The following is an 18,903-nucleotide window of genomic DNA, read 5'->3' as shown; positions in this document are numbered from 1 at the left end:
TTCTGTGCTATTTATACTATGCTGCTGTTTAAAAATATTTTTATACACACACACACACATTTGATTTATGACTTCAAAATACTTCTTACTTGGGGCAAATTTCCTCATGGCCAAAATTCTGTGGCATACTATGGCAATGCAGCAGTGTATAAGGATATCTTTTCTTTTTAAGGTTGTACAATTGACGGCATAGTTAATTATTAATCTGGCTGGCATCTGTAATGAAAAAAGGAGTTCTCTTTTTTTTTTAGGTCATGGACTTAGTACGTAAATCTCTCTTGAGGCTGCAATCATAATATTCCTGCAGCTATGGTGTCACCTATTGTAATTTTTCTGCTAATAAACAAATTTGAGCTAGCCAGGAATCCTAAATTTTGAGACTAGTTGTTTATCTCAAATATACTCCAGAGAAATAGTAATGCAGTTCTGCTTTGAATTTAATTTAAACAGGAACAGGCAAAACAAATCTCTATGGAGGACATTTGACAATAATAAAATATTTCTCCCAGCGGGTGAGCTGGTAGCAATTGTATTGTTGCAATCCAAGCTCACGTTTCAGCAGGTCATTACCATCATAACAAGCCCTTGGACCAACTGGCATGGACATGCAACATTGAGCCCCTGATGGGCACATTATTTCAGACCTTTAACTTCATGGAGAACAAGACAAATACTCCTGGGAAAGGGGGATTATATTTTGAAATTCTTTTCTTTTCTGTTTTGTTTCATAATAAGATGAGGTGGGCAATCAATCTGCTGCTACTTGTTTCATTTTGTTCTTTCCACACTACCAAGGGGCCCAAGGAGCTAGACCTCCAGATTTGAAAGGGCCAGAAACATTGATTGGCACGCTTCAGTATCCATTGGACTGTAGGGCTATCCATTCAATATGTAAACCATCATGGATGAAACAAGAAGCTCAAATGGATGTCTTCTACGGTGTAATCACAAATTAAATTTCACAATAAGCCTAGTGTGCCTAAAGTTTTTGCATAGGCCCAAGAGTGAAATGTTCTATCTCCGTTCTCATTTCTACTTCCTACTTACCTAAATCTGCGACTTGGAAGATGTAGGTAAGAGAGGTCATCCGGAGAAATAAAATTTGTTCTAATTTTGTTCCTCTTTTGTTTTTGAGTAGGGAAGAACAGGTAGGTAAGCCACATGTAAATTCAATTGAAAGCACATGGAAGGGTCAAATCAGCAGGATTTTTTTTTAAAGGAGATTGTAAGATAAGTCTGCACAAGTTTTTAAGAAGGTATCACACTTTTAGATGCGGCAAAACCAGAAGATGTGGTTTGGGAATCATCAAATAGAACGTGTCCCCCATGTGACTGTGGGAAGGATGGATGGGAAGAGAGGACCAGGCAGTGTGTGGGAAGGTGTTGGGGAGAAGCGGTGGTCAAAACAATCCAGGTGCATTGCGTTGGCCTTGTGATTAAAAACAAGGCTGAATCCGTTTGTCATGATATTTTAAAAAACAGTCTAAAACTCTCACAAAAATTCAGAGCCAACGTATGAAAATTTTAAGGCTATTCTTTGTCTATTTGTGTAACATAAAAATTTGAAGTACGTTTCCTCATGTCTTTACATTACAATCAGCTAAAGATTATATATATAATTTTAAGTATATATATATAAGTATGTAATATGTTGATATATTTAAGCATATATTAAGTATATATATATATACTTATATATATATATATATATAATTTTTTAAGTAAGCTCTACGCCCAGTGGGTAGCCCAACATGGGGCTTGAACCCACGACCCTGAGCTCAAGGCATAGAACTGAGCTCAAGAGCCAGGCACCTGGGATCCCTGGGGGCTCAGTGGGTTAGCACCTGCCTTCGGTCCATGGAGTGATCCTGGAGTCCTGGGATCGAGTCCCACGTCAGGCTCCCTGCATGGCTCCTGCTTTTCCCTCTGCCTGTGTCCCTCATGAATAAATAAAATATTAAAAAAAAAAAGGTCAGGTGCCCTACCGCCAGAGCCACGATGACACCCAGATGAACTTTTGAACCATTCCAAAGCCCCACAACTTAGGCCACAGCTAAGGCCCAGTCCACTGTGGGGTAGGCATATGAGCGTCAGGCATTCTGAACACTCTTCAGGTGACTCCAATATGCGGCCTAGTTGGGGGAACCACTAGTTTAAAGCAAAAAGTCATTTATAAACAGGTAAAAATAAAACTGATCCCTTGACACAAACACATAACCCATTTGTCAGACCTATTCATTGTTTATATATCAAGAAACGAACATGCTGAAAGGTCAAAATCCTGTTTCATTTTCTTTGACACCTGAGGCGTCTCTGATAAATATGTCAGTAGCGGAAAAGTTGCTCCGTGTAATAACTCAGCATTCTTTTTATCCCTTTCTTTTCTTTCCTTTTTTTTTTTTTAAATAATTCCGAATTCCAAAAGCCAGCAAGAGAAGTCTGCCGTTGGAGTTCCTGAGAGCGTTGGCACAGAGCTTTAAAGGAGAACATCCCTGGGAGATGCCAGGCCAGCTTTCTCTCCTGCTAGGTTTGCATCTTGCATTGGGTCAGTTCCACCCCAGGACTTTGAAAAATACCCAAAGCCAAGCAGCTCCGAACCTAAGAACCTCTGCTGAGCTGATGCCACTCAGAGGACCCTGGAACAGGGAGGGCCAAGCCGAGTGGGGCTGCTGGCTGCAGCACCTGGGTCCTTTAGGTGACCTCCGGCCCCTGAGTCACCTTGTGTTTAGAGGCCTCTGTGTGTCACCAGAGGAGAACCGGCCACCCCTGGCAGGTGAGGGGCACGGTGAGCAGATGCAGCCCCAAGAGGCTCCCCAGGTAGGCAGAGGTGTGGTGATGCCCCGGGGTGGGGGGAGGGGGTAGCAGGTGCAAGCGCTGCTTGACCCGGGGTGACCCGAGTGTCACCTGTCGGAGGGAGAGAAGCGAGGAGAGGCCGCGTGCCCTGGGCAGGTGGGCAGTGCTGGCTCAGCCTCTGGGATTGGAAGGCAGCTCCCCCTACTTGTGCACTTGGATCTCCCAGCGCCCCTGCGGACCCCCCCAGACCCCCCCACCACTCCCCCAGGGAAATCCGGCCTGCGAAGCCTGCAGCCTGCTGCCGAGCTCCTTCAAGCCCTCGGCTTCCTTGCAGAGGGAGGGCAATAATAGGTATCTCGAGCAGGTTTTAATACGATCTTAAAATAGGGGGAAAGTTTTCTGTTATGACATTGACACAGAGGCGATGATTTTGAGTAATGCAGGATGATGTGGGGATGCTTTAAGTTTAAATAAGAGCTATATAAAGGCTTGTCAGAATGAATTCTAATGTGCCATGAGACACTTTGCATACTCTTAAATATGCAAAATGTCTCTCAGCACCCTCGAATTCATTCTGACAAGCCTTTATATAGCTCTTATTTAAACTCCTACTTTATTTTTAGGGAATAGGTACTCGGAGATACTGTCTGCGTGGAAGCAACAAAGGGCAGTGTTTATTGATTCGGGTCCTCAGTGGGCGGAACAAAAAGAAACGCAATACAAAAGAGCAATCAAAAGTGGAAGCTTGTTTAATATTGCTCTACCATCATCCTGAAAGGCATAATAATTTGAGTTACACATCTGAACTGATTGGAGTTACAGAATCATATCTCCTTTTTGCATTTAACAATATATACAATATAAAATAAATACATTTACACAAATGGACATTTGCGGGAGCACACAGTATGGTACACATCACAAAAATATACAATTGATTGCTTTACAGATGTGAAGCCCATCTACAGCTATAGACATGGTTTTATTATTATTATTATTCTTTTTACTACTGGCTATAATGCAACTCCTGGATTATGATAAGCAGTTTAAATTTTTTTTGTCCTTTTACGATCTTTGCACATAAGACTGCCATAAAATGTTTTCCTAGGCAGGTAAACAGAGACGCTTAAATAATTAAAATACAATCACCAACACCCATTTTCTCTTCTATAAGAAAAATAGCAGTTTTAAATATTTCATATCTTTTATGTTATCATTTAAATGCAAAATAGTGGAATAAATACAACAATCTGATCTGATTGAAACACAAGTGTAACTACAGGTAGTCACACGATCCTATTGCTTTAAATAAGAACAAACCTAAAAGAAGCAAAATAAAAATTTAAAATCATATGGCGAAAACATACACTTTCCTCACTTTCCAAAACTTCACATTAAGTAAATGGTCTTGCTTGAAACTCGAAAAAACTTACCTCGAGCGAGGTTTAATTAAGATGAGCATTTACCCTAAAGCCCGTGCAGTTCTTTTTTTAGATCTACGTTTTAAGTTGTGTTTCCTATTTGTGAGATCCTTGTTCTCGGTAATGCCAAGAGTCACTTAAACTGAAAACTAAAATTTGTACTTGATTCTTTGCACCCATCTCCATCTCAGGTTTTCAGTTGGTTGGCTCTGACTTCTGAAGCCCAAGTACTTTAATGTGATACAGTGAAAACAACGTATATATTGTATATATTTTACTTATATATAGTGTGGTTGGATAGTAGCAACTTAAACCCTGCACAAACTTTCTGGAAAATAATCTTTTTAAATACTTACATATATAAATAATCTTATAGAATCAGCACCTTTTTTTTTTTCCCAGGAGTTGTATTTTCTGTTGTTATTTTTAAAGGGATGTGCCAATTTCTGAACTCCTATCACAGCTATAAATTTCAAGTTATTGACCATCTGAATGAATTGCTAATGATGATTTATCTAGAATCACACTACAGTCACTTCTCTACTGAGAAACCACAATCTACGATATAGTCCCATATAGCTAATGATAGATACACAGTATTCCTAGCACGAGGCTGATGAAACATCAACCCAAGGTATTTTGTTTAAAGCACACAAAGTAGCAATAGTTTTGGAAACGTGTCCGCACCAAAAAGTTTTGCAACAACACAGAGCTAGTTAATAACAACATCTGAGAGATGATTGAGTGAAAGCCATATATATACAGCATTTAAAAATTAGACTTATCTATATTCTTGAAATATTCAAAGTTTTATTTCTAAGCTATACATTGGTATTCTATAATAAACCATTAGAGAAATTATTCCTTGTTTTGAAAATATTATTATGATTCTGATGTGTATCTGTTCATAATGAGTACTTGTTTGGAGTTTCAATCTCTTAATTATTATTAGGAAGAACCTTATTACTGGTAAGGAATAGAATATACTACTGTAGTCTCCTGAGGAAGTGTACATCCAATATTGTCTCTAATTCTACCCTGTGTCTAAAAGCACACACCACAAGAATCCAAACACCACAAGAAGAACAAGACAACAGTCTTTGAATGCAACATAAAATTCAGAAAAGCACAGCAAACATGAAACATTGAAAAGCTGAACTACATTTCTTTTGTTTGTTAGGATTACAATTTTAATTACATCTGTGTACATAGAATAAGACTGTTCACATAGTACAGAGAGCAGCTACTAACACTGGTCCATTGGTATAGCATTTGATGGAGGTTACTGTTTATTGGTTATTCAGCGACTGTAGATTTCGGGGGCATCTAATTGATTTCTTCATTAGATTACACCTCTTAACAGTCTGGAACCTGACTGACTTTCTTGCTGTGACAATACTGGTTGAGAAGCACACCTATTGGCTTAGCTCTTGGTAAAAACTGCAGATTAATTTAAACAAACATTCCTAAATGAATAAACTCATAAAGATTAGGTTTTAGAATTTGGTCAGGCGTCTGCTGTCTTTGATGATTTGTTTGTTTGTTTGTTTTTGTGTTTTTTTTTTTTCTCAAATTCTGGCGTTTGCCTTATTGCCTCTTAAATGAATACTGGCTCACAGCTCCTTCGGAGACAAGGTCTGTAACTTTGCAAACAGGCAGTATCTCATTCCTAACCACCATGGCAGCTAGAAATCATATGGCAACTGTGCCTCCCAGGTAGAGAGGCGCACTCCTGATCATTCTACGGATCTGTACTCCATGTGCAGTGCTTTACGTGCGTGACTACTCGGAGTCACTGTAGGTGTAATCTAATCCTTTGTGTTAGTGAACATTTAGGTAAACTGGAGCTCATGTTAAGAAATTGATGTTTGGGACCAGACTGGCACACAACATAAATTGCATCCGTGATAATATGCACCTTCCCTTCAACTATTGCTTGAGTAAGTTAAATTCCCATATTAATAAATGGCTGAAAAGTGGTAAAGCTGGTACAAAAAAATCTCCATTTGTAAGAAGAAACAAAACAATTTTTTTTTAAAAAATCTTCCTTCAGGATTCATTTGTCCTTCATTATTGTTCATAAGTGTTCAAAGCCAGCACAAAATCGCAGTATTCTTATTTCTCTTTAGTATTGCATGAATGAATAAAGCTTAAACTATTCCCTGAAAAAGTTACATAGTAGCTAAACTAACAAATACCTGGAAGACTTGAAAAAACAATTAAGGAATCAAATGGCTGTAACTGATCTAGATGGAAAAGCAATGATAAGAAGCAGCCGATGCCACGTTGCTGAAGTTGTCTAATTAGAGGCTGCTCCCGTGAAATCTAATACTGCACTCAAGTCAATTGGTCTGTGTTGCGCTGTACTTTTAGGTACGTTGGTTCTCGCTTTGATTCCTTAGTCATTGGGGACGTTATGGTTCACAACAAGCTCACTGGTATCCATATTATGGATCTCCATCCTTTGGCAGGGCTGGCTTCCATCTCACTTCGGTTAGAGACCTCTTTTAAAAGTTCAGCAGCAGAAGGAAGGAAGGGAGGGAGGGAGGGAGGGAGGGGGGAGGGAAAGGAAAGGAAAGGAGAAGGGAAAGGAAGAAAGGAAAGGAAGGAAGGAAGAAATAAAAGGAAGGAAGGAAGGAAGGAAGGAAGGAAGGAAGGAAGGAAGGAAGGAAGAAAAAGGAAAGGAAGGAAGGAAGGAAGGAAGGAAGGAAGGAAGGAAGGAAGGAAGGACAGACAAGGCAAGGCAAGGCAGGGGACAATTTCCTTACAACTAGAGAAATGTTCAGTTGAGTAGAAAGGGGAAGGAGGAGGAAAGAGAAGGAGACGAGGAGGAGGAAGAAGAGGGAAGGAGGGAGTGAAGGAGAAAGGGAAGCAGTAGTGAAGGAAGCCACGAAATGAGGGAGAGGAAGACTCAGGGAGGGAGAAAAGAAAGCAATAAAGCGGACAAGAAAGGAGGGAAGAAAGGCAGAAGGAAGATGAGAAAAGGGAGAAAGAAACGCATCAGGAGGATTCGGAGGAATCTGAAAGCTGCTTCATAGTCTTGCTGCTAAATGATCAGTGCAGTCCGTTGATTTTTGATGTTGGTAACTAAACGCTAAGTTTCTTCGACATCGCTCTTGGGTTTAGTTTTCCCTTTTCCGGCGTGCAGGTTAGGAAGGCCCGGGAAGCCTGTAGTCAGACCTTGGCCTCCAGCATTTCCAAAAAAAGTTTGTGCATGGGGACTTTGCCTTCTAGTTTGATGTTGTAGAAGTGCTGCACCGCCTTGGTGGAGGTCTGCCTCAGGAGCGGCAGCGTCATCAGCATCTTGCCGGCCCTGCGCGGGTCCTCCATGTGCTGGCCCGCCTCGTAATCCTGCAGCGCCTCGTGCAACACATCCTGCAGCTTCTGAACAGCCTCCACGTCCTCTATGTGCATGGAGTCTGCGCGACAAAGCGGGAGACAGAACAGGGTCAGTAAGAACCAAAGCCCACTCGGGGGAACCTCGATATTATTCTTGGGCCTCTCGGGGCTCTCTAAGCCTTGTGATCTGCTCAGAGAATTTTACGATTCCAGAAACCTCTATTTTTTTTTCCTTTTTCTAAATTGCCCTCCAGCAGGTGACTTCCACCATGGATTTCCAACACAGAAGTTACCCCCCCAAAAAAAAATCCATTATTTCAAAGTGTGGGGTTTTTTTTCTTTCTTTTTTTTTTTTTGTTTTGCTTTGTTTTGTTTTTTTTTTTCCTCCTAAGATGAAACAATCAGAGACTTTCTTTTATCAGATCACAATCTCTGTTACTTTATTCATTATCTCATTCACCCTATTCATTATCCTATTCATATGTTTATTCACTCAGCCAGCAATTATGGAAGGACGCCTATTAAAAGTATTATTCTGGTTCAGTCTGTTAAGCATCTGCCTTCGGCTCAAGTCATGATCCTGGGGTCCTGGGTTTGAATCCCAGTAAGGCTCCATGCTCAGTGGGGAGCCTGCTTCTCCCTCTCCCTCTGCCATCCCCCCCACCCACCCCTGCTCCTGCTCTCTGGCTCATTCTCTGTCAAATAAATAAATAAATAAATAATCTTAAAAAAATCTCTCCCCTTTAAAAAAATTTAAAAAATAAAAGCATTATTCTAAGTGGTGTGGAAGTAACATTGTCTAAAACTATGATCTTAAAAATAAATAAAATAAAATAAAATAAAATTATGATCTTGCCCTCAGAAAGCCCTTATTTCCCAAAAGGAAAAAAACAAACAAACAAAAAAACAACAACTGATGACCAAGGTTTTAAGAATTCTGTATAAAGAAACCAAATCTAACACTACATTCAGGTGTAGACTATCCAAAAACCACAAAAAATTGCTTATCCTTTCAAGATTTTCAGTGTACTGTTAACAGTTCATTAAAGCATCCTCATCTAGTCTGCTGTACTGAAAAACAAATGAAGTCTTTAGATTAACGAGTTCTGAAATATTTTTCACATTTGTGAAGGTGAACTTTGCCCTTAAGTGACTAATTTAAAAATCTAATTTGATCGAGCAAAGAAAGGGTTAACAGGGTTGCCACAATTATTCTTTTGAGAAATGTGAGATGTGGGGAAAAAGAAAAGTTACTGCTCTAGCTCTAAAACAGACACTTAATTATATACAAGTTTGAATCATTTAGCACGTTTTATTGATTCTGATGACAGTTTATCTGTTAATTACACATAATGGAGTCTTTGGGGGATTCTTCATGTTTAATAATTCTCCTTCTCTGAGAATGCAGAGCTCTAAGATATATGTAGTTAGCCTAATCTTTCCTATAATTCAAATATCAGGTCACATGTGCAAAAAGAGAGAGGAAATGTAATTTAAAATCAAGTGGCTAAACATATGGTAAAAAAAAAAAAAAATTATGGCAACGTAATTAGAAGGCTGACAGTCATAACCAGGAACCTGTTTAAAAGGTTTTTTTGCATTTTGTTGTTTTACATTGTCATTTTGAAATCATTTCAGCATTTTCAGCACATCCTTGGTAAACTGACCACTGTTTACACGAGATAGTTAAGGACACATTTCTCAAAAAGAGTTTTGAGTCACTTGGAATACGACTCTACTCCTGCCTGGTGGAGCCAAGAAGAATTCTTTCAGGTTGTTAAGGTCGACAGTGGTACCCTGGAGCAAAACTCGGGTCATTTCCCAACACAGAAGCTAGCCTGTCCCTGTGGATTGTTTCTCCCCAGGCCTCTCTCCACTCCGGCTCCTTTCACACGACAATCTCATCCACTTCCTATGTGTCTTCTCATAGCAACAAGCACACGTCATTTCCAAAGATGTCTAAGGACTGGCAATGTTAGGGGAAACCTGTCATGGAGATGACAACGTGCACTGAACTTTTTTTTTTTTTTTTTCTATTTTTCCTGTTAAATGCTGTCTGAAGGGGAAATGGTAGGCCCAGGCACACACTTATGGTGAGCATCCAGGTTTCAAAAAACTGACCTTGCACATAAGGAAAGGGAGAGAAGATGGACTTACCAAATATCCTGGGCCTCAAAGTATTCAAAGTGGAAAGAGGAATAAGTGGATGGGGAAAGAGGAATTGCATCCTTACAGACAACTTTAAACTACTTTCCCATCAAACCAAAGGAAAAGTGGAATAAATATAATAAATAGACCATATATTAAACATCCGTTTCGGGTAAGGCCTCCGATATGCCCTTTCTGAACACTGCCTCATTTCATCTCCTGGCTGCCAGGAAGTCACCTGGCACCGGCTGCATCAGAGTTATTAGGTTTAACTCAGGTTTCTTTGTATCAAAATATGCTGCTAGAATGCATACCACTTGGCATAGTCATTTTTTAAAAAATGAGTTAAAATGATCTTCTGAGTCTATCTTATTCAACCTTCCATCTTCATCAAGAATCTTCTCTATATTCCTGGGGGTACCTGGGTGGCAGTCGAAGTGTCTGCCTTCAGCTCGGCTCAGGTTATGATCCCAGGGTCCCGGGATCAAGGCCCCATATGGGGCTCTCTGCTCATCAAGGAGCCTGCTTCTCCCTCTGCCTGCTGCTATGCCTACTTGTGCACTCTCTTTCTCTGTGTGTCAAATAAATAACTAAAATCTTAAAAAGAAAAAAAAAAGAATCTTCTCTACATTGCTAATGAAGACATTTCCAGATGTATGTAGAACATTCTATTTTATGAGACAGACCAATTATTCGAAATGTCCTCTTCAGATTTTTCCAAATCTGTCTACAACTTCCAGCCTTTGGTCCTGGTTCTCTAAATATTGGAAGGATACAGAATTAATGTCCTTCTTCTCCATGGCAGATCTTTAAACGCTTGAAGTGAGCTGCAGAGTCACCTCAGCCCCCACCCCAAGCCTTGCCTTCCCCACTACTCTTGCCCGGCAGGAGATATATTATAGGATGTCCCAGGAAATGAGGCGAGAACAAATAGCAGAGAGATATGCTCACAAACAGCAATTAAGACTTCAAACTATTCTTTAAAGGCTGTGATTTAGCTTGAGAGATTTAAAAATGATTTAATCAAATTACTATGATAATTTAACTTCCCATTTACAGAAAAGATTCTAACTCATTTTAGCTTTACCCATTCTCAGATCTGCTAATACTTTAAATGCAAACTCACTAAATCTGAACTATTTAATTAGACCATGATTCAGCTGGCAGACTGCTGAAGAAAATATTAATCTCCATTAGGGATCCTAGTTCAAGTTCTGGCTCTGTGGCTTTAATCTCTGTTTTGCTCTTTGGGCTACATTTATACATTTATGCCAGGCTCAAGAGAACTGGCATTAATTTATGTAATTATTTAGCTTTGGTTGTTGGAGCTGGTTTCTTTTTCACTTTATATTTTAAAGGAAATGGTCCCAGTATTTGTGCTAATGAAAACCAGTGAAACTTAATAATGGGAATCATAGGCTTATGAACTAAGTAGACACAGGGAGCCTATAACATTAAAAATACTGGGTGAGTGGTTAAAAACAAGGATGTCTGGGCCCAAGCCCAGACTTATTAATCAGAAAATTGTAGCTAGCTCCAAGCCATCATCTGTATTTTTAAAAATCTAGGTGCTTCTATGGCCAAGCCAGGGTTGCAAACAACAAGAGTATTCTATTCCAGAAGAATCCAGACTTCAAAAGATAACCAGTGTTCGCATGAAGCCTATATTGTCACCTACATATTAAATTTCAGCACTTAATAATAAAATAGAACCCTATCATTAAATTCCAATACTTTATTCTGTTAAGTGGGATCCTAAAGGAACTTGTCTAGTTCGGATCATTTATTTTGGGAAGAGAACTAAATATCCTCACACACCTACAGTTGCAAAATTCAGTGAGACTCAGAGCCACTGCAAAATATCTCATTTTTGTATTTTACCTGAAATAAAATATTGCCTTTTTCTGTGATAAATATTTTAACTATTGTGGGCATGGGCATAGCTACTCCTGAATGCCCAAATGTTTGGGAACTGTCTCTAGGACTTGTAGCTCATTCTTGACAATAGTTTCTCAATGGTGCCAAATCTTATTTTGAGGGTGGAACTGACAAAGCACATTCAGAGTCAAGTCTAGCACATAATATAAATCAACACTCAGAGGAACCCAGTGTTGATTTCTTTAGTGTTTATAAATTGCCTACATGAATAGGGGTAATACGGGGTGAGCCGATGGGACTCTCCAATCACTAAAGGAATGAAATGCAACATGATAGAAAACACAGAGAAGTGAGCAAAAGTCTATTTTCTAGAAGATAATTTGATCTTAAAATTTTTATATGCAATATATAAGGAATCTAACAGAGCTATCCTCCTGGCTGCAATTGGCTGGGTACTGAAGAACTGCAAACTAGCTCTTGATTGACATAGATAGTTGACCCTGAATTTCCAAAAATGGTGTCAGTCATAAACTTTAGAAATAGGTAGACTAGGTTCTAGGAAGATGGCAGTAGTAGCAAATTATTTAATCTTTCCAAATCTGCACATAGAGAAAAGAACAACTAGATGGCCAAACTAAAAACTCATAGACAACACTTACAAACAAAACTAAGTGACAAGGTATCCCCAACACACACATGCACACACACACACACAACAGGACTGTGTGTGTTCCTAGCTCTCTCCACTGAGAAGGCCTAGGAAGGATGGCCAAACCCAGGAATGCAATAATGTGCAATAATTAGATTCCAGGCTTCAGCAAGGAAATAGTTAAGATAAGTATGAAACATCTTATATTAGATTAAAGGGTACTATCTACAACTACTAAGCCATTCAGAAAGATTCCAGAAGACAACCTGAAGAGATTCCCGCTGACTGAAAATGGGACAATTTGATTTTCCAAAAGGATTATAATTGCAATTGACTGAAATCCACTGAATAGGATTGGGTGGCTGACTGGGTAGCTCAGTTGGTAAAGCATCTGACTCTTGATTTCAGCTTAGGCCACAATCTCAGGGTCGAGATCGAGATCCGTGTTGGGTTATGCACTGGGCATAGCACCTGCTTAAGATTCTCCCTCTCCACCCATACCTGCTTCTTGAGCTCTCTCTCTCTCTCTCTCTCTCTCTAAAAAACAAAAAAAGAGGAATAAAGAAATCCATTGAATATATTTACATACATTTGATTATAATCCATTTTTAAAAGATAGAACATCAATTCTTTATTTTGAAAACTGGTGAATAAAGGGAAACAATCAAGCTCCTATATAAATTGCATCATCAATAATCAATAAGAGACATGAAGCATCATTTTATATAAGTATCCAAATGACTGACTATAAAGAAGAGATGAAAAAATCACAGATCATCATTTTGCAACCCCCAGCAATGAATGGATATAGGTAATGAGCATCAACAGTTGCATTCATCCTATAGACACAAAAGGACACTGTGTGACTCCCAATGAACAGCATACCCCATAGAGGTGACACAGGGATTGAAACTCAGTCTCTGGATCCAGTTGTCAATTTGCACAAAATGCAAAGGGCAGAGAAACATGACAAACTGCACCCAGACTATGCAATCTGTAAAGTCCAGACTGTGGGAAGCTGTGCAAGCCAAATGCCCTGATTTCTTCAACAGAGAAATTATGAGAATATGAAAATGAAAGATGAATTTTTAGATTAAAAGAAGGTTACAAACTCCATTAATTTTCTTTTGTTTTGTTTTGGAAACGAGCAAGACTAAACTATCACATCTGAGGATACATATTTAGTAGTAAAGCCATAATGAAACACAAGGAATGGATAAAAACCACAACAGGATAGTGGTTACTTTTGTGGGAAAGGAGGAAGGCTGAGATAGGGATAAGACACATGGTGGGGTTTCTGGGATATCTCACAAATTTTTATTTCCCATCCTTGCTCATGGGAAGGATGCAAAATGGCTCCAAAGATATCCAGGTAGTCCGTTCTGGGAACCTGAATGTCACCTTGTATGGCAAAGTAGACTCTGTAGCTGTAAAGATCTGCTATGGGAGATTATTCTAGGTTATCCAGGAGGGTCTTCAATGAAGTCAAAAGTGTCCTTATGGAAGAGAGGCAAAGGAGGAAGGTGGCAATGTTACCACTGAAGTATGATGTTACGCTGCTGCCTTGGAGATAGTGGCAGGTGCCCTAAGTCAAGCAATGCAGGGAATATCACTCTAGAAACTGGAAAAGGCAGGGAAAGAGGTATTCCCTTAGAGTCTCCAGAAGGATAGCTGCCCAGTGTATATCTAGTCTTTAATCTTGTAAAAATGATTATGGACTTCTGATCTCCAGCACAGTAAGAGTATAAATAAGTACTGTTTAAAGTTACCAAGTTGCGGCAATTTGTTGGAGCGGCCTTAGAAAACTAATACATTCATTAAGTTATACATTTAGGGGAGGTTGGTGTGTGTGTGTGTGTGTGTGTGTGTGTGTGTGTGTGTGTTTAATCTATGTTTTATTTCATCTTAAAATTGTGAGAGGCAGAGATGGAGAGAGGGGTAGTGAGAAACTTCCAATGGAAGTTTCACTTCTAGAAAGTAGTGAGTTAAGCAGAATTCTGAGCAAGCTGGTAGAAACACTTGGCAGAAATGCCAAGGAAGCTGTTCACATACCAACTGGGAGGTTGGATCAAAAGACTTCTCGGGACTTTCCTAACGCAGAAAAATTAGAATTCTCATGTTGGAGAAGCAATAACAATTCTTATTTTGTGCTTAACCATGGCGAGAAGAACAGAACTGATTTTACAGCTTCGCATGGAGAGACATGCATTTTTGGGAGAGATCTGCCTTTCTCATTTCTTACCCTGGCTATCAAGCCAGACTCCAACATTTATACTAGCCCCGCAAATCATTCTTTTACTGTATTTATATTAGGTGTTGAACCACAGATCCATAGCTCATAGTTTCTTTCCTCCAGGCTTCCCTCTCATAAATCCCAAATTATTGTTATCATTATTCTGTTTACCCTGCATAATTGGAGTTCCCTATTAAGACTCTTTTATTTCCCTCCAACTACTCAAGTCCCCTCCCTCCTTCCAATATCTAACACTTATCTAGGAGCTTTCTATTCTAACTCCTTCTACAGAAGTGATTAAGACAATTATACTCAGTAAATGAGTGTTGAAGGGTGCCTGGGTGGCTCAGTTGGTTGAGTGTCTGACTTTTGATTTTGGCTCAGGTCATGAACTCAGGGTCCTGAGATAGAGCCCCCACCCCCACCCCATTGGTCTTTGGTCAGTGGAGCTCCCTGCTCAGCAGGGAGTCTGCTTCCTCCTCTTTCCTCTCCCTCTGCCCTTCCACCACTCCTCCTTGCTCTCTTCCCTCCCCCTCCAAACAAAATCTTAAAAAAAAAAAGGTGAATGTTGATAGCAACTTGGGTGGTAAATATTTTGATATTTCCCAATATCATAAATGATCTGCACCATGCTAATGACCTTTTTGCAAGGGATTAGTCATTATCTTAAGATCTATAAATGAAAATAATGTTACATTATGTCATTCCCTAGAAGTAAAGCAATTATAGAGTATTTATATACTTAATATCCAGTTGGAAGCAGAGACACTTGCAGCAAATATTTCTTACACTTTGTCAAGGCATAGTGATCATTTAATATGATAAGAAACATTAAAAACCCAGTTATTTCTTACATAAAAATTTGAGATATCCTTTATGCATGAAATAAAACCACCACCTACTTCAATTCAAATATCATCTTAAGCAAAATTAATCTAAACAGTGATGGCAGATTTGAGCAAAAAATAAAGAAAAATAGACTAGGATATGGAAAAATCTCATTTTGATTTCACAGAGAGTATTAATTATGGTTTGATATAGGAAAAAGTTAAATATAAATATCTACCTGCCACAAAAGACCCACCCATATTTATTTTTTATTAAATCCTATAAAGGTAGTAAACATTTTGTCTCCAAATTTTTTTTGTCACTTTGAAGAGTGTTTTGTTTTTTTTAAGATATTTATTTATTTATTTATTTAGACAGAGAGAGAGAGAGAGAGAGAAAGAGGCAGAGACACAGGCAGAGGGAAAAGCAGGCTCCATGCAGGGAGCTTGATGCAGGACTGGATCCTGGGTCCCCAGGATCACGCACGCCCTGGGCTGAGGGCGGCACTAAACCACAAAACCACCCAGGCTGCCCTGAAGAGTGGTTTTATACTACTGTAACTACAAGAAGACAGCAAGATAAAGTGAGTGCAAAATTCTAAACTAAATTAAAAGTACTAATTTAGATTAGCAGATGTAAAATGGCATTGGCTAGTCTTCTGCGTTGATCCTTTTACAGACATGCTATATACTTATTTGTGGAATAGAAATAGCTTATTGTTAGACAGAGACAGAGGGCCCACCCTCTGCTTTATAGTGGCCACACATCTTATCAGCTTGCTTCAGCTACCGGTAAAAATGCTATTGGATATGTCTCATGTCTACCTCACAGGCACATTGCGGAAATCAAATGAGATTCCCAGCAAAAGCTAAAAAAAAAAAAGGCTACAGAAAGATTCTAAAAAAAAAAAAAAGATTATCTCTTGATCAATATCTAAAACTATGTTTAGAATATCAAACCAGTAAATTTAGCCAAAGTTTCAATACAATTATGGTTGAGGGCCCAGGAGATACTCAGGGACTGAAGAGGTTTTTCCACTTTTCCACTGATTGTTCAGATCCATGAAGATGTTAATATTTCTATGTTACAAATTCAGCAAAAATATACACATCACCACACACAAAATAGATGACCAAACTCACTGCCTTCACTTAAAAGTAATTGACATAAAAATTTTAGGAGATATTGTGTAATTCACTTGCCTCATTTTACAGACAAGAAAACAGTTATGTGATTAAAGCATGCATTCGCAAAGAAAGTGAAATTTGGAATTACAAAGTAGGGGGAATCTCTCTTTTTCGGTAAAAACAAATACATAGACACATAGTACATAAGCAGGTACATAACATATTCATGATACTAATATTTCACTGGGGACTTATTAAGAAAAAAAAAAATCTAAAAAGGCTACCGCAAGGGAGTGATAATGAAAAAAGACCAAAAAACACAAGGCCAAACTTCCATGACTAAAGATGGTCCTCATTCCAGTCTCCTACAGTAATCATAAACTTTCTATTCCTTGAAATTGTATCACAATTCTACACACCAAACATTTGTCCTCAAGAACAAAATACTGTCAAGATGTGGTTAATAATTACTTATAGTTTGAAACTGATGACCAAGGTATTACTTGCAGCTTAATATCAACAGATTCTAGAAGTATGGTGTAGAAATAAAAAGAAAAGTCAGCTTTAAGTACATAGCTTCTGTTTATTCTTGAATGGGTTGGGCTCACAGGGCTCCAGGATGGGGATAGGGCCAGCGACACCACTAGGGCTGTGAGTGGCAGCTATGAAGCTGGAGGGTTGTGATCTGAGCAAAAGAGAAAGCCCAGACTACAAGTAATTCTTACTCTTAAGCTGCTTTAGTCTTCCACTGTATAAAAATGAGTATATTTCCTTGGGGCCAGTGATAATAGTTTCAAACAAAGTCTTAAATGTAAGAATCAAAACAAACAAACAAACAAAACAACAACAACAACAAAAAAAAAACAACCAAACTGAGAGAATAGAATCATGTGATCTAATCTTACCCAACCTGCAAGGAGTAATATTTCACTAAACTTTCTAATCAAGACATAAAATTAATTATAGACTCATAAAAGTCTCCAAATGGAAAGAATTCTAGAGATAAGGCTGTAACTTCTTGATGTACTGATGAGATAACTGGGGCCTAACAATTATAATGCTAAAATTGTGACTTCCGTTTTTCTTTTCAAATTCAATTGCATGGAGATCTATCAGGTAGGCAATAATTGCCTAAGAGATAGATGGAGCTCAAATGTAAGAAAGTACATAGTTTAAGTGAGCCTGAGAGTTTCTTACCTTCAAAAATAATTGAGGCAATTATTTAGGGTTTCCAAATATTTGAATGTGAGAATGACAGTTATCAGTTTATAATATATTGGGGTTTTTTTTTGGCCATTTCCCTCAAGAGAGGGAAAGTACTTCCAGTGGTGTTGCTGGTGCTGTAACCCTGAATTCACATATGCCAGAAACAGAGCTACAAAAATATATGAAAACTATTATCAAGAAGACAATTCCCTGTTTCCTGAGCATAAGCACAATATTTATAGTTATTGAATAGAGACAGATGTTTAAAATAAGCTGAAATTTAGATTAATGAGACATGGGCTGTTAACACCTATAGCCATATAGGGAATGCTAAGAAATCTATAAAAATAACACTAAAATAGGATTTTTTTTTTTCACAAAAACTCACTTAGGTTCATCTGAAATTTCTAAATACTAAAAGAAAATCCATGACCTTTTTTACGGTATCTTTGAAAACATTTTTCATACTGATGTATTTTTAAACAGTTTAAGAATCACTGGATCTAAGGAAGAGTGAATCTACAACTTCATTGCTGTCATCCAAGTAATGGTCAAAAAATGGAATCAAATAGTATCGTATTGACAGTATGAAAAAAATACATTTTCTGAGTGGTTTATCCCATGCTAAAATGGTGGGAGGCTTTGGGGGTTGGATGCATGAGAAAAGGATCATAGTTATACAACACAAGGAAGGTGGCATAATTTAGATTATCAATACCATCCTTACTCTTTTCTCCTTTATTATGGACTCTGATTCAATTTATCTTGGTATTGAGAAGCTAAAAAAAAAAAGTTACAAGCACTTGCAGAGTAACTTCATGACATGGAGAAATTTCCTGAGAGAAATTAATGTGACTCACTACCAGTGTAAGAGAAAAAAGAGAGAAGGCCTGTTAACTATTTCTGGCTTTAAACAAGCAAAGCAAACTAACGAGTTCTTTAAAGACTTCCTAATCACCAGTCATTGCTCTAAAGTAGGTCACTTCCTCCTTCTAACAGCAGAGTCTGTGGGATTCGAATATTTACATATCAAAACATTAATGATTTTACTTCCAAACAACAGACGGAAGTGCTGCTACTAATTAATTCAGGTACTCTAAATTACAATCCATTGCCATAAAGTATACATCTGACACCTAAAATGGTAAGATTTTAGCAATTTTGATAAAATTTTAGCACTGCTCAGCACTCAGGATTAGTTAATAATTTAAAGAAGCAGTATGTAGTATAAAAGATAGAAAACATGCCTGCTGTATTTTAAAAATAACCAGTGCATGTTTT

General features: G+C 38.4%; 1 protein-coding gene across 34 annotated transcripts in view; it reads right to left on the bottom strand.

Moving 5' to 3' along the window:
• Window positions 1-3,526: 3,526 nt before the first annotated feature.
• The window catches only part of ESRRG (estrogen related receptor gamma), a 618,074-nt gene continuing 602,697 nt past the window's right edge, over window positions 3,527-18,903 (bottom strand). For all 34 annotated transcript variants that reach the window (XM_041722041.1, XM_041722042.1, XM_041722074.1 and 31 more), the window contains one exon: window positions 3,527-7,633. In XM_041722041.1, coding sequence (XP_041577975.1) covers window positions 7,389-7,633 — 245 coding nt within the window. In that variant the 3' untranslated portion in view covers window positions 3,527-7,388. The remainder of the gene's footprint in view (window positions 7,634-18,903) is intronic.

Source organism: Vulpes lagopus, chromosome 11 (genome assembly GCF_018345385.1).
Source record: "Vulpes lagopus strain Blue_001 chromosome 11, ASM1834538v1, whole genome shotgun sequence".
NCBI classification, from domain to species: domain Eukaryota; kingdom Metazoa; phylum Chordata; class Mammalia; order Carnivora; family Canidae; genus Vulpes; species Vulpes lagopus.
This window is presented reverse-complemented; position numbering and strand designations above follow the sequence as displayed.